This window comes from Anas platyrhynchos, chromosome 1 (assembly GCF_047663525.1).
Source record: "Anas platyrhynchos isolate ZD024472 breed Pekin duck chromosome 1, IASCAAS_PekinDuck_T2T, whole genome shotgun sequence".
Taxonomy (NCBI): domain Eukaryota; kingdom Metazoa; phylum Chordata; class Aves; order Anseriformes; family Anatidae; genus Anas; species Anas platyrhynchos.
Window position 1 is genome coordinate 154296003 of NC_092587.1, and position 12920 is coordinate 154308922.

Below are 12920 nucleotides of genomic sequence, written 5' to 3' on the forward strand. Positions count from 1 at the left end.
AATAATGAAAAGGGGCTTTAACCGTTTGGCACAACTATCAAAATACTAATCTGCTGTACATTTTTATTAAGTAAGAAATAGAAAATGATCAGTGTGCAGACTGGAAAACTGCTTTGGGTGGGATTCTACTTGTGTCTTATTAATGATGCAAGGATTGGGAGCATCTAACTGAAGCTGGTCCTCTAGGCTCTGTCTATAGTTAATGAAGAGAGATATATGATTCAGGGAATGATTCAGCACATTAAATGCTGAAGGTCTAACGTAGGCAGGTTGAATGGTGTTCCTATGAGACAGAAACACAACATTTATATCCTTCTGGATAAAATTACCCAGGTTGGTGTGAGATACAGGCAGTGACCTTTACCAAGAGCTGCTAAGGGATTACGGTTCTGAAACAAAGCCTTCTGCTTTAATCCACATAAGCAAACTTTTCTTGCTCCAGTTGAGGTCAGTGTCCATCTCAAACTTCAGGGACTGTTGCTCTCAACACAAAAGTAGGTAACACATATATCGCTGCTGATTGGAGATGGATTTGATATCACACGTTACTAATAGGGCATGAAGAGTTATTATTTTAAATATTAGCAGCAAGAAAGACAAATAGGTGAATACTGTAATGCTTTTATGAAGTAATGGCAACAAAGATTTATTTATTTATTTATTTATGAAAGAATGTGTGAAGGAATCTAGTTAAATCATGTGGATAACAGTTTCCCTTTGAACGTGTACAGGTTATTATGAGTTATAAAAGATTGTCTTCACTAGCAATTTTCATTAGTTACAGCATTTAAAGGCCAACAGCATATGACACATTACTGCTTTACTCAGGATGCTGCTTGGTATTTTGCAAGTTTGTAGTTTAAAAAGGTTATTAATGTGTTTAGAAGTATTCTCCTTATGCGAATATGGAAGGTCTTTTAAACTTTTTTCTTTGCAAAAATGCTCAGTTCTTACAATGTAGCAGTAATCCAAGCTAAGTTGCGCTACCAGCCTTCCTCTTTGTTCTCTTTCTCCTACTTCCTCTTTTTGCAGCCTTTAACTTTTTCCAGAACATGACTGAAGCCTACACACTACAGTAACCTTTCACTTCACCTTGGCCAATTCTAGGTTAAGATTTAGGCCTCTGCACCAAACAAGATTTTTAGCCTGAGATACTACACTGTTTTATGAATCTACTGTGTTAGAGAGACCTAAGTCTACATCAGAGGTCCACATCTTATTTTCTGTTTCTCCTTGTAGGATAAACAGGCTACACTATTCCCAGAAGAACAGAGAACTCAAAAATATTGCTTTTTGCTGCATACTAATCCAATGTCCTGGCTAGAATGATGTGCTATTTTTCATTTGAATTGCAATGGAGATTGACAGAATACAGTTGATTGATGAATGGGCTACAGCATAGGCTGTTGGAAAGACTTGGCACTGTAAAGTACTGTGGTGATTGTCAAAGGAATCTGCAGAAAGACAGCGCCAAGGAGAGAGACAGGTCTTGATTGAATTAGAGTATTTGGGTGTCTGCTCGGCAATTAAAGTTGAGAAAAACCTCTAGACAGTTTAGACTTGTGATCAGAACCATAGCAAGACATTTTGCTATGTCTGCACTGCAGCACCAAACAAAATTTTGGTGCTGCAGTGCAGCTAGCACCTGTCTGACACCAGCAGGAGGGCAGCTCACCAAAACTCAAAGCTCCAGCTAACGGTAGCTGTTCCCAGCTGGGTGCTCCTCTCCCTTCACTCTTGCTACAGCCCTGAATATGAGCCTCTTCTGAGAGACAGAACAGTGTTGTGCAAGTGTTCAGCAACAAGCATGGCAAGTGGAGGTTGTGCGATACAGTCTGTTTTGATTCAGACTCTTTACAGCTTTTTAATTTTGTCCATTGGCATTACTTCAAGATAATTACCGAGACAGTATTAGCAGCTATAATAATTAGCCTGCTATAAATCTGTAGATTTATAAATAGCAGGAACAGTGAAATCTGAAATGTGAATCCAATGACTGGTAGTAGAAAAAAAAATATGTTAAAGTCTTATTTTTGAAATGATTAAACAAATAAAGATTAATGATTGCTCATGTTTTAGCTGATAAAGTAGGTTTTTTTTTTTGGGACGAATGGAAATAAAGCTTATTGTCTTCTAACCTTTCTGATACTTTAGAAGTGAATTATATTATTCTCTTAGAATACAACTCTGGACTATTTCCAATGGGGAAAAAAGATTTGTTGAACACTAGAACAGTTGGCATAGAAACTATATACAGTGATTACAAAATTATTTTTAAAAAAATTGTCTAGAGAATAACATATATTACTAAGCCATTTCTACTTATTTAAGAGTGGAGTATGCTTTGCCTTACCAGCCTATCCAAACTTGTGCCAGCAGCAGTTGTAGGTCGCTCCTCCGGGTTATATGGTCTAAACCGGGTATTGAAGTTTTCAGGGACAGAACGGGAAGATCTTAGGGCAGGTGCTGGTTTAGGCTGGCCACATCCTTGGAAAACCTGAAAAAGACATTTTAGGTTATATGACAGTCATAAAAAGAGGGAGGCTGGCATTTTACATCATATTTATTCTGTCTTTCATATATTTGAAACTTCAGCTTTGACTGACATTTTGCTAATAGTGAGTAGAGCACTTGTCCTATATTAAGACTCAGATTAAAAATTAAACATTGTTAATTACTTAGTGAAGGTATAAAAACATATAGAGCCCTTAAAACACTTAATTAGTGAAGGTGATTATTTCAAGAAGTTAACACCTGAAAGCATTTTAATTGTTATCTGTGCAGGAAGGGAAATGAACAAAATTAAGTTCGTTGTGCCAGAACTTGGTTTATAATTGTTTCATCTTTTCTTAAAACATGGTTTTTAACCAGAAACACAGCTCATTCATAATCCTTACCTACACCTTTTCCTACCTGGTAATCTTGTTTGTAGTCTCAGAGAAAAAGTCAATGATGAAATAGTCTTATGAATATATTCCTTTCTAATTCCCTAGCTGCTCTGTCCCTGGATGAGGGATAAGGCATATTGTGTGGGCAGTTGAGAGAACAATTTTCTGCTACCGTGTTTGTTTTCTAGGTATATAAATAATGTTCAGAATGATAAGATTTCTTTATATTCTTCTGTTTGGAAAGAAATTTTAGTAGCATATATCTTGTGCATACTAAAGGAGACAGAAGACACAATTGACTACTGGATATCAAGGATGCATTGCAGAGGAACTCCCAGAGGAACTCTGGGATATACAGAAGTTGTTTAGCTGAAAGGAGGTTGAATATCCACAAAATTACATTTTAGACTTTTAGATTATCCATCTTGATTGTTTCTCTCCTGAAGTAGCCATGGTTTTTGTTGCTTTCAGGTTTCATTACAGTTAGCTTTTAGCTAGTTTCCTGATGTTAATTTAGAGGCCCCAGATGATTCAAAATTTGCTAAAAGAAACTGATTCATTCTAAATTTATTTGCAGTCATCAGGTCTTTTTTGGCTCAAAGTCCAGCAAGTCAGCTGCTGTAGGGACATTGGGATTTTTAATTTATGTATGAAACTCTGCTTGGTCTCGTTTGAGCATATGTGTAAGGATTCTTGAATAGTTTCTAGTCTCCTTAGTGATGACGATTATTGGACAATCATTCATTTAACAAACTAGGAAAGCTGATTTCAGTTTTTAAGGTTCTAAATTTTTCAACAAGAAAGAATCTGATTTTTCCTCTGTGAAGAAAATTCAACTAAGAATAATGTTCAGGATTTATACATGATTATGATTGATAATATAAGGGCCAAATATATGTGTTGGGGACATCTGTTATACTTACAAAGGTTTACATATTTCTTCTGACTGTAGATCAGCTGTACAGGGAAAACATAACTGTTTATTTAGATATCTATGAAATCCCCTTTGGTCAACTGAGTAATCAGGTATTTACTTACAGAGACAAATGTCAATTTTCCAGACCATGCTACTTGACTGTCAGAGGAAAGGAAACTGAGGGCACTGAATCTTCTTAAATTTCACAGAGTGTGTTAAGCTACTTGTATGACCAAGTGGAGTAGCTATGAGTCTGCATAATTTTTCTTATGACATACTGGAAAAAACAACAGAGACTTTGTGGTATCTATCTACATACAAATACTTATAGTAAGGAGTTTTGTATGAACACAATTATGTATAGCCAGACAATATTAGAGGTGGTAATTAGCATCTTTTAGATCACAGAAGAAGAGATCTACTTTTTAATGATCTCGCAAAAATGCAGCAAGGATACAATAATTAGTAACTATATTTTGACTGCAAAAGAGACATTTTCTGATTTGCATCCAGGTATTAGCTGACAGAACAGAAAATGTTAAGCTGATACCTGAAATTAACAAATGCTTCCTGAGAAGAAGCACAAGAAGCACATGAAATATTTTCTTTACAGAGTTGTTCAAAGATACTGAGCAATTTCTGGAAAAATATTCTGTTGTTCATTATAAGAGTGTATAAGCATGTATAAGAACATTATACATGCTGTGAATTAGCAACATAAATACACTCTCTTAAAAAAGAAAAAGAAAAACAAAACCCACATTTTATATATAATTATGGCAGTTCACCTTAAAGAAGCAATTCCACTTGAAATCAGGAATCCAAAATTTAGGTGTGAATTTGTAGGCATCTATATTTGAGCTAAACATCTAAGCTTCCATCTTTTGTAGCAGAGATCAAAAGCTCTCTTCAGTTGATCTCACATCAGCATCTATAATCATCTGTGATATCTCAGCATGTTGAAGAAATCCAAGGTCTGTCTTAACATAAGACCTATTGGAGACCATGCCCCACTGAACTTCAGCTAAAGCTCAGATGGCATTTCCTAGGGTGCCACAAAGAGCAGAAACCCTCTGTGGTCAGGAATACAAACCAAGCCATGAGATCAGATCAACAGAACCAGCGAAGAATTATTTCTATCGAGCTCTCTAAACGGAGGTATCTACTTCAGGATTAGTGAGTAGATACTGTAAAAAAAGAAGTTCTTTTCCTACGAGACCTCAATATTTTGAATCCCAGCAGAAAGAATTTTTACTCTATGAAGCTTTGAGTCATACTGTTATTTAGATGTGCTAGTGCTCAATGTTTCCTATTGAGTGTCTATATGACTCTGCTTCATTGACTCTCTCATCTTCAGATAGAATAGTATTGATTTTTTCCTGAAGTGCCATTATATTTTTCCTGCACAGGGCTCTGGAAAGAACACAGATAAATGAAGAGGTTTTGTTAATATGAAACTCTGAGGCTATTTTCAGAAGAAACTTGGACGTCGTTTTATGAAGATTTCCTTCTTATAAATAATGCATAGGTAGTCTGCTATGTCATGGAGCTTATTCATCCTTTTAGCTGAAGTAATTGCGAAAAAGGAACATATATCCATAGGTTAAAATGGCACATTGATCAGCTTGGATAAAAGTAGATTTAAGACTCACTAATGGGAGACTCAGCTATGGGGATAGCCTTTATGAAAGAGCAAAAATCTTGGCATGGTATCCAAATAACACTTAAGGCAGCCAAACATCTGTATAGAACCAGACTGTTTAAAAAGCAGGAAAAAAGTCCAGTACGTTGTATTCTGAGGAGCACTGAAGGCATAATTATGCTGACACAACCAGATTGGGGATTTTCTACATTTTGAAGAAAAATGGTTGCTATAGCATGTTTTCTGCTGTTTTGTGAGTTTTCTCCCACTTCTTGTGAACAAGCAATCTATGCAGATGTCAGGTACTAAATATTCATACAGCTGAAATGGAACAGATGTATGTTTTACTCTTTGACTTCAAGCAAAAAACAAAGGTGATGGTACAGTCAACATTATGGGAAGATTGTGAAGGCCTTCAAACAAGTTTTGGCCAGGATTTAAAGGAGCACAGATATGTTATGACTCTGAATATCCTTAGGAAGAAGGAGAATAAGGATAAAGTATATGTATGTTATGACTGAATCTTGGATATGAGCTGAGCCATGAGTAACAATATACAGATTATGAAATTTTAACCTGAGAAATAACCAAGGTGTTGCAGAACATGAGTTTGTCACTATAATATTCAAATAATAAAGATGTGTCACTGTAGAATGATGAAGAGATTTTAGTAACAAAGATAATATGTCTCAGAGACATTATCAGGATAAACCCAAGGTAAATCTATTGCAACCTGACTAACACATGAGGCTGCCCTCAGGGCCCACAGTAGTCTGGGTACACCCAGCAAAACTTACTCTTAAAATGTGGTGACATCTTAAGAGACATCTCAGACATCCTAGACTGAGAGTTTTTGTGCTCTCTGTGGTTGGTTTGCAGAAGGTATTGTATTGGGTTTACAGGGCAAGGTTTTTGCTGGGGAGAGGGAAGAGAGGAGGGATGGCCTCTCTGAGAAGAGTCCAGCAGCTGCCCCATGTCAGATCAGAGCCAGCTCCAGCTGGCTCCAAAGGGACCTGTTGCTGACCAGAGCCGAGACAGTGAGCAATGTTGGTTGGGCCTCTGTGAGAGCAGATTTAAGAAAGGGAAAAAAAGCTGCTGCCCTTGGACAAGAGCACAAGCAGGAGCAGGGGATCTAGGGGAGCCCATGGGGGACCTTTGCTGGAGCAGTTTGCTCCTGACAGATGGACCACATGGTATGGATACATGTTGGAGCAGTTCTTGAAGAGCTGCTGCCTGCGGGCAGCCCCCACAGTTCGGGAAGGATGGCATCCCATGGGAGGGACCCCACGTGGAGCAGGGCCAGGGAGTGACCATGAAGGAGTGGCAGAGATGAAGCATTAGCAACTGACTGCAGCCCCCATTGCCATTTCCCCTGTGCCACTCAGGGGGAGGACATAGAAGAAGGTGGGAAGGTGTTTTCAGTTTGCTTTTACTTTCTCACTTCTGTAGCTTGTTAGTAATAAGTAATAAATTATATTAATCTCCCAATGCTGAGTCTGTTTTGCCCATGCTGGTAATTGTTGAGTGATCTCTGTGTCCTTATCTCAGCCTTTCAGCCCTTTTCATCATATTTTCTCCCCTTTTCCCTTTGAGGAGGGGGAGTGAGAGAGTGGTTGTGGTGGAGCTCAGTTGCCCAGCTGTGTAAAACCACCACAGGTACTCTGTCAGAATGGCTGCAAGTGTTAGATGATGAAGGTATGTAAGCTGTTTTTGATGATGTTTAGTCCTTTTTTTTTTTTTCTTTTTTGAGCAGAGAATCTCAGGTCTGATACAGAGCATGCAGATTCCTCTGGATGGAAGGGCCTTGGGGTCTAACCTTCTAGACCATTGCTACTTTTTGAAAAGCATCTCCAAATGTTTAGGCTGTCAGGAACATGATTTTCCCTGAGGCAAAATAAGGACCTCTTGTAGCTGCTGTTCAGGGACATGACAACAACACAACATGAGCAGTGTATGAAGCTTAGAGATTTGTAGTCAGACTTTCTAAACAGCCAGTGCTGAATATAGACTGCAGAGAAATATCAAGGAAACAGAAAAGGATTCCAGCCTCAGGATGAATTGGAGGATCTTATCATAATAGTATCTGTTTAATGTGCACTGTGTTGAAAGAGTCAACTACAATCAACACACAAACAAGAAAAGCCAATGGCCTTGGAGCAAAGATGCTCTGTTTTATGCCATGGCACATGCTTGTCTGCTGGCAGCTGGTGGAGTATGTCAGTCAGAGAAGAGGAGGAGCATCTTTGGTCAGAGACTAGCCAAGCTGGTGAAGAAGAGGGCTTTAAACTAGGAAAGGTGGGGGAAGGAGAGAGTTACAGAGACTACCCAGCCAGCAAAACAAGGCTCAAGTGGGGATAACTCCAGCAGGCAAGGAAGTGTCTACAAGACATGACTATGGGGTATATATCCTCTTGCAGCAGCGATACTGGTATGCTTTAATACTTCTCTGAAGTGCCTGCACACCAATGCACATATCATGGGGAGTAAACAGGAAGAATTAGAGATCCGTGTGCAGTTGCAAGGCTTTGATTGTTATTGCAGTTACAGGAACATGGTGGGATATCTCTCGTGACTGGAGTGCTGCCATGGATGGCTATGTGCTTTTTAGGAAAGACAGACCAGGAAGGTGAGGAGGTGGATTATGCTTTATGTGAGAGAACATCTGGAATATATGCAGCACTGCCTACAGGTAGATGAAAAGTGAGTCAAGTGCGTATGGGTAAGGATAAAAGAGCAGGCTAATATGGGTGACACTGTTGTGGGTGTTTACTACAGGCCACTTACAGATAGCTGAAAGTAGCCTCATGATCACAGACCCTGGTTCTCATGGGGAATTCAACCACCCTGATACCTGCTGGAAGGACAGTGCAGCTAGACACAAACAGTCCAGGAGGTTCCTTCAGAGCATTTACAACAACATTTGACATAGGTGGTGGATGAGCCAATGAGGAGAGATGTGCTGCTGGACTTTATACTAACAAACAAAGAGGGGCTGGTTGGAGATGTGGAGGTTGGAGTCATCCTTGGCTTCTGTGACCATGAAATGCTGGAGTTCAGGATCCTGAATGGAGGAAGCAGGGCAATAAGTAAGATTGCAAACCTGAACTTCAGGAGAATAAACTTTGGTCTTTTCTGGGACCTACTTGGAAAAATGCCATGGGCTAGGGCCCTAGAAAGAAGGGGGGTCCAGGAGAGCTGGTCAGTATTCAAGCACCACTTCCTCCAGTCTCAATATCAGTGTATCCCTATGAGTGACAAGTCAAGCGAAGGGAGCAGGAGACCTTTATGGATGAACCAGGAGCTCCTGGCAAAACTCAAACAGAAGGAAGAGAAAAGAAGACTACAGGCCAGTCAACCTCACCTCCATCCTTGGAAAGGTGATGGAACAGCTCATCCTGAAGGCCATCTCTAAGCATATGGAAGAGAAGAAGGTGATCAGATAGCATAAATTCACTAAGGGGAAATCAATCTGTTATCCATCTGTGATGTAATTACTGGCTGGGTAGATGTGGAGAGAGCAGTGGATGTTGGATGTTGTCTACCTTGAATTCAGTAAGGCTTTTGACACTGTCTCCCACAACATCCTCATAGGTAAGCTCAGGAAATGTGGATTAGATGAGTGGACAGTGAGGTGGATTGAGAACAGGCTGGATGGCAGAGCTCAAAGTGCAGTGCTTAGTGGTGCAGTTTAGTTGCAAGCCTGTGGCTAGTGTTGTCCCCCAGGGTTTAGGACTGTGTCCAGTCTTGTTTGACTTACTCATCAACGACCTGGATGAAGGGATAGAGTGCAAGTTTGCACTCAGCAAGTTTTCTGACATCACAAATCTGGGAGGAGTTGCTGATACAGCAGAAGGCTGTGCTGCCATTGATAGAGACCTGGACAAGTTGGAGAGTTGGGCAGAAAGGAACCTCATGAAGGTCAATGAAGACAAGTGCAAAGTCCTGAACCTCATGAGGGGTAACCCCAAGCACCAGTACTGGTTGGGGATTGACCTGTGGAAGGCAGCTCTATGGAGAAGGACCTGAGAATCCTACTGACAGCAGGTTAACCATAAGCCAGCAATGTGCCATTGTAGCTGAAAAAGCCAATGGTGTCCTGGGGTGCATTAGAAAGTATGTTGCCAGCAGGTCAATGGAGGTGATCCTTCCCCTCTACTCAGCCCTGGTGAGGCCACACCTGGAGTACTGTGTCCAGCTCTGGGCTTCCCAGTAAAAGAGGAACATGGAGCTACTGGACTGAGTCTAGTGGAGAGCTATGAAGTTGATTAGGGAACTGAAGCATCTCTCATATGAGGAAAGGTTGAGAGAACTGGGCCTGTTTTGCCTGGAGAAGAGAAGATTGAGAGGGGATCTCATCAATGTATATAAATATCTCAAGGGAGAGTATAAGAAGGATGGGGCCCAGTGATAGAAAAGGAAGCAACACAAATTGAAACACAGAAAGTTCCATCTGAATATGAGGAAAAACTTTACTGTGAGGGTGACAGAGCACTGGAAAAGGTTGTCCAGAGAGGCTTTGGAGTCTCCTTCTCTGAAGATACTTAAAACTTGTTTGGGCATGATCCTGTGCAATGTTCTGTATGTGACCCTGCTTGAGCAGTGAGGGTCGGACTGGATTATATCCAGAGGTCCCTTCCAATTTCAACCATTCTGTGATTCTGAGCTGACATATGGCTGAACCTATATGTCTTTGGTTGGAAGTACAAGGATAGAAGAGGTACATATGGCACCTCTATAATTTTGTCTTAATATTGATGTGTACCCGCCAGGAGTGGAAGACAGAGGGTTTGTCTCTTCTACAGAAATGAAAGACAAATGTGAACTCTAGTAATAAGCCCTGACTGTCTCCACTGATTAATTGTTAACTCATCGGCTTTTTCTTGGACTGCTACAACTTGTTCTTTGCAGAATGAAAGGGCTGCAATGAAGGTAGATCTCAGCAGTATAGAAATTAATCAGTCTGGCCTCAGGTCAGGCACTGCTCCTTTCCCCTATTTTATTTATCAGTGTAACTGTAACCGTGAAGATTTCTCAGAAGAATAGTGCTGAATAGGAGATGCGTATTTGTAGGAAAGAGATATTGGGCAGAACCTTCAGTACTACATCAAGTGAAGAATGGAAGGATAAACCATAAAAAAAATTCGGAAGTTTATGATATATTTTTCTGCTGATGTGTAAAATTGAAGACTTCATCATTCACATATGAGCATGCTTATTTATTTTTATAGGATTATTATTTTGGAAAGCATAAATTGTTGCTCACTTAATTTTGTATCCATGTGCACAGGAATATATGGTCTATGTGTTATACCAAACATATTTTTCTCAAATAAATTTAAATGTCTAGTTTTAGCTGGTATAATACAAAGCATCATTGTGCAACACAGAGACAAAGTGATAGTGCAGTTTAATGGAAGTGACTTTTGGAAATGGGCAATTTACAGAAATATGTGAAACAGGAGAGGGATGGATATTGGATTAAATGGTCTCTGGGGCTTCTGCCCACAAAGAGGATGAGATTAGTAAGACTTCCTTGAAAAAGAAGCTGTTTGTTGTTATTTGTTCCATTGCTTTGAAGAGAATATACAATATTATACATACAGTATACAACAATATACAAAATGGCCCTAAATGCTACTGAATACAACATAGAGCATCTTTCCAGACATCAGACAGATTTTCAGGTAGAAAAAGCTACATGCCAATGGTGAAAAATAATCTGTGTGTATGGGGGTGTTGCAGGCATGACATTATTAGTGCATCATCATTTTCCCATTGTAAAAAAGTACTGACTGACTTGTGGAAAAATAGCTGTGATTCCTAGTCACCACATTTTCAGCAGATGCAGTCAAATGCAAGACACAAAATGTTTTGAAGAAAGAGAAAATAGCATGATTTCAGCATCGTGCCTGAAGCTTTCTGAATAGAGTCTCAGAATATTTGACAAGCGTGGTTCTTCTCCTGCATTAGGTCTGCAATTGCATTCTGTGCACTCCATTACATCCAGCAAGGTATCTGTCATTTTCACTGAAGCTCTAAGTGGTCAGTATGTATAAGGGGAAAAATTAGACGATAGATGACTGATGCAAAGTCTGCTCATATATCATCTTTATAGATCTGACATGACAGACATAGAAGATCACAGCGCTGAACCCAAAGACTTTGCCTTCTCATACTTCTCTTTAATAATAAAACACTTCTATGTGCTCAGACCTGAAAAAAGAGGGATATAGCCTAGAAAGCAAGGAAATCACATTTCAGGAGAGTAATGGTCTGCACAGAAAATACAAAAGCACCTCAAACATAGACAGCTCTGTTATCTATGAAAATACAGCAAAATAAATTTCATTGACATAATTTGATTTCTGTTTTTCAAGATTTGAAAAAATACTGGCTAAGATTTCTCTTAGAAGAAAAAGTTTAGAGTGCAAATGAAATTTCTGTGATTTATTAACCTTTACAGCAAATAAAATATTTCTGAAGGATAGGACAGACAGCCTGCTCTATTACAAATGAGTAGTGAGATGAGCTCGTGCCAAGGTGATGTCATTGGATTCTGGCAGGGAATGCAGCTTCCTGACTAATGGAAAAGCTGTGAGATCCGAGCAAGTTAAAAGGAAAAGGAAATACACCTGAGTCTTTGGTGAGCTTTTAATGAAAATATATTTTGTTTCTTTTTTGAGGTAAGGACTGAGTCTGCTGAAGCAGGCCTTTGATTCCCAAAATATTTGGCTGATACACTCCTCGATCACTGCTGCCAGAACAAAGTCTCATTGCACAGGATGCAGACTACTTTTAAAATCTGAGTACCTTCATGGAGGTTGAAAGTAAAAAGCATCTTGAAGGAAATCCTTATAATCCTGCAGCACAGGGACTGTAACAAGCATCTAATTTGGGGCTGGCAGGAAGAACATTAACCTCAGCCTCCTGCCTTTTATCCCCACATTTTTTCCAGCTATGGAAGCTTCCTTACAAGCAATGGAAACTCACTGACTCAGGTAGCAGTCTGGTCAGCACATAACTGACTGCTGAGAGATCAATGCAGGTGGAAACTCCTAATGCAGAGAACCTGGCAAGCTGTTGACTTTAGATTTTGAACTGCAGTGCACTGCTGAATATTAAGGAAAAGATATTAATTGTTGACTGCTGGCTTAACAGAACCTGTTACTGAATTCAAAGGACCTTATTAGTGTGGGGTTCAGGGGTGGCAGTGATCTGTGTACACACATGCACTAAAAATGGAAAGGAGGTTATGGGTATCATTAACTCTGTTTATCTTTGTGTCAGACTCCAGACAAAACTCCATCAAACTGAGGTCTGCTAATCAGAGGCTGTCCAATGTAATGATATTTCCCCAGAGTAGCTATTAAAGGAGGTTAAATGGAGCATTTTCTGTATTCACTTCAAACACATTGTGCTTCAGTCTGATTTAAACAGATCAAAACGTATGTTAATATGGGGAATCATGGATGAG

The 12920-nt window shown here is 39.6% G+C and overlaps 1 protein-coding gene across 4 annotated transcripts in view; it reads right to left on the minus strand.

The window, feature by feature from the left end:
- Positions 1-12920, minus strand: part of GPC6 (glypican 6) — an 815893-nt gene that overhangs the window by 64769 nt on the left and 738204 nt on the right. For all 4 annotated transcript variants that reach the window (XM_027443165.3, XM_072032457.1, XM_072032456.1 and 1 more), the window contains exon 6: positions 2354-2497. In XM_027443165.3, coding sequence (XP_027298966.2) covers positions 2354-2497 — 144 coding nt within the window. The remainder of the gene's footprint in view (positions 1-2353; positions 2498-12920) is intronic.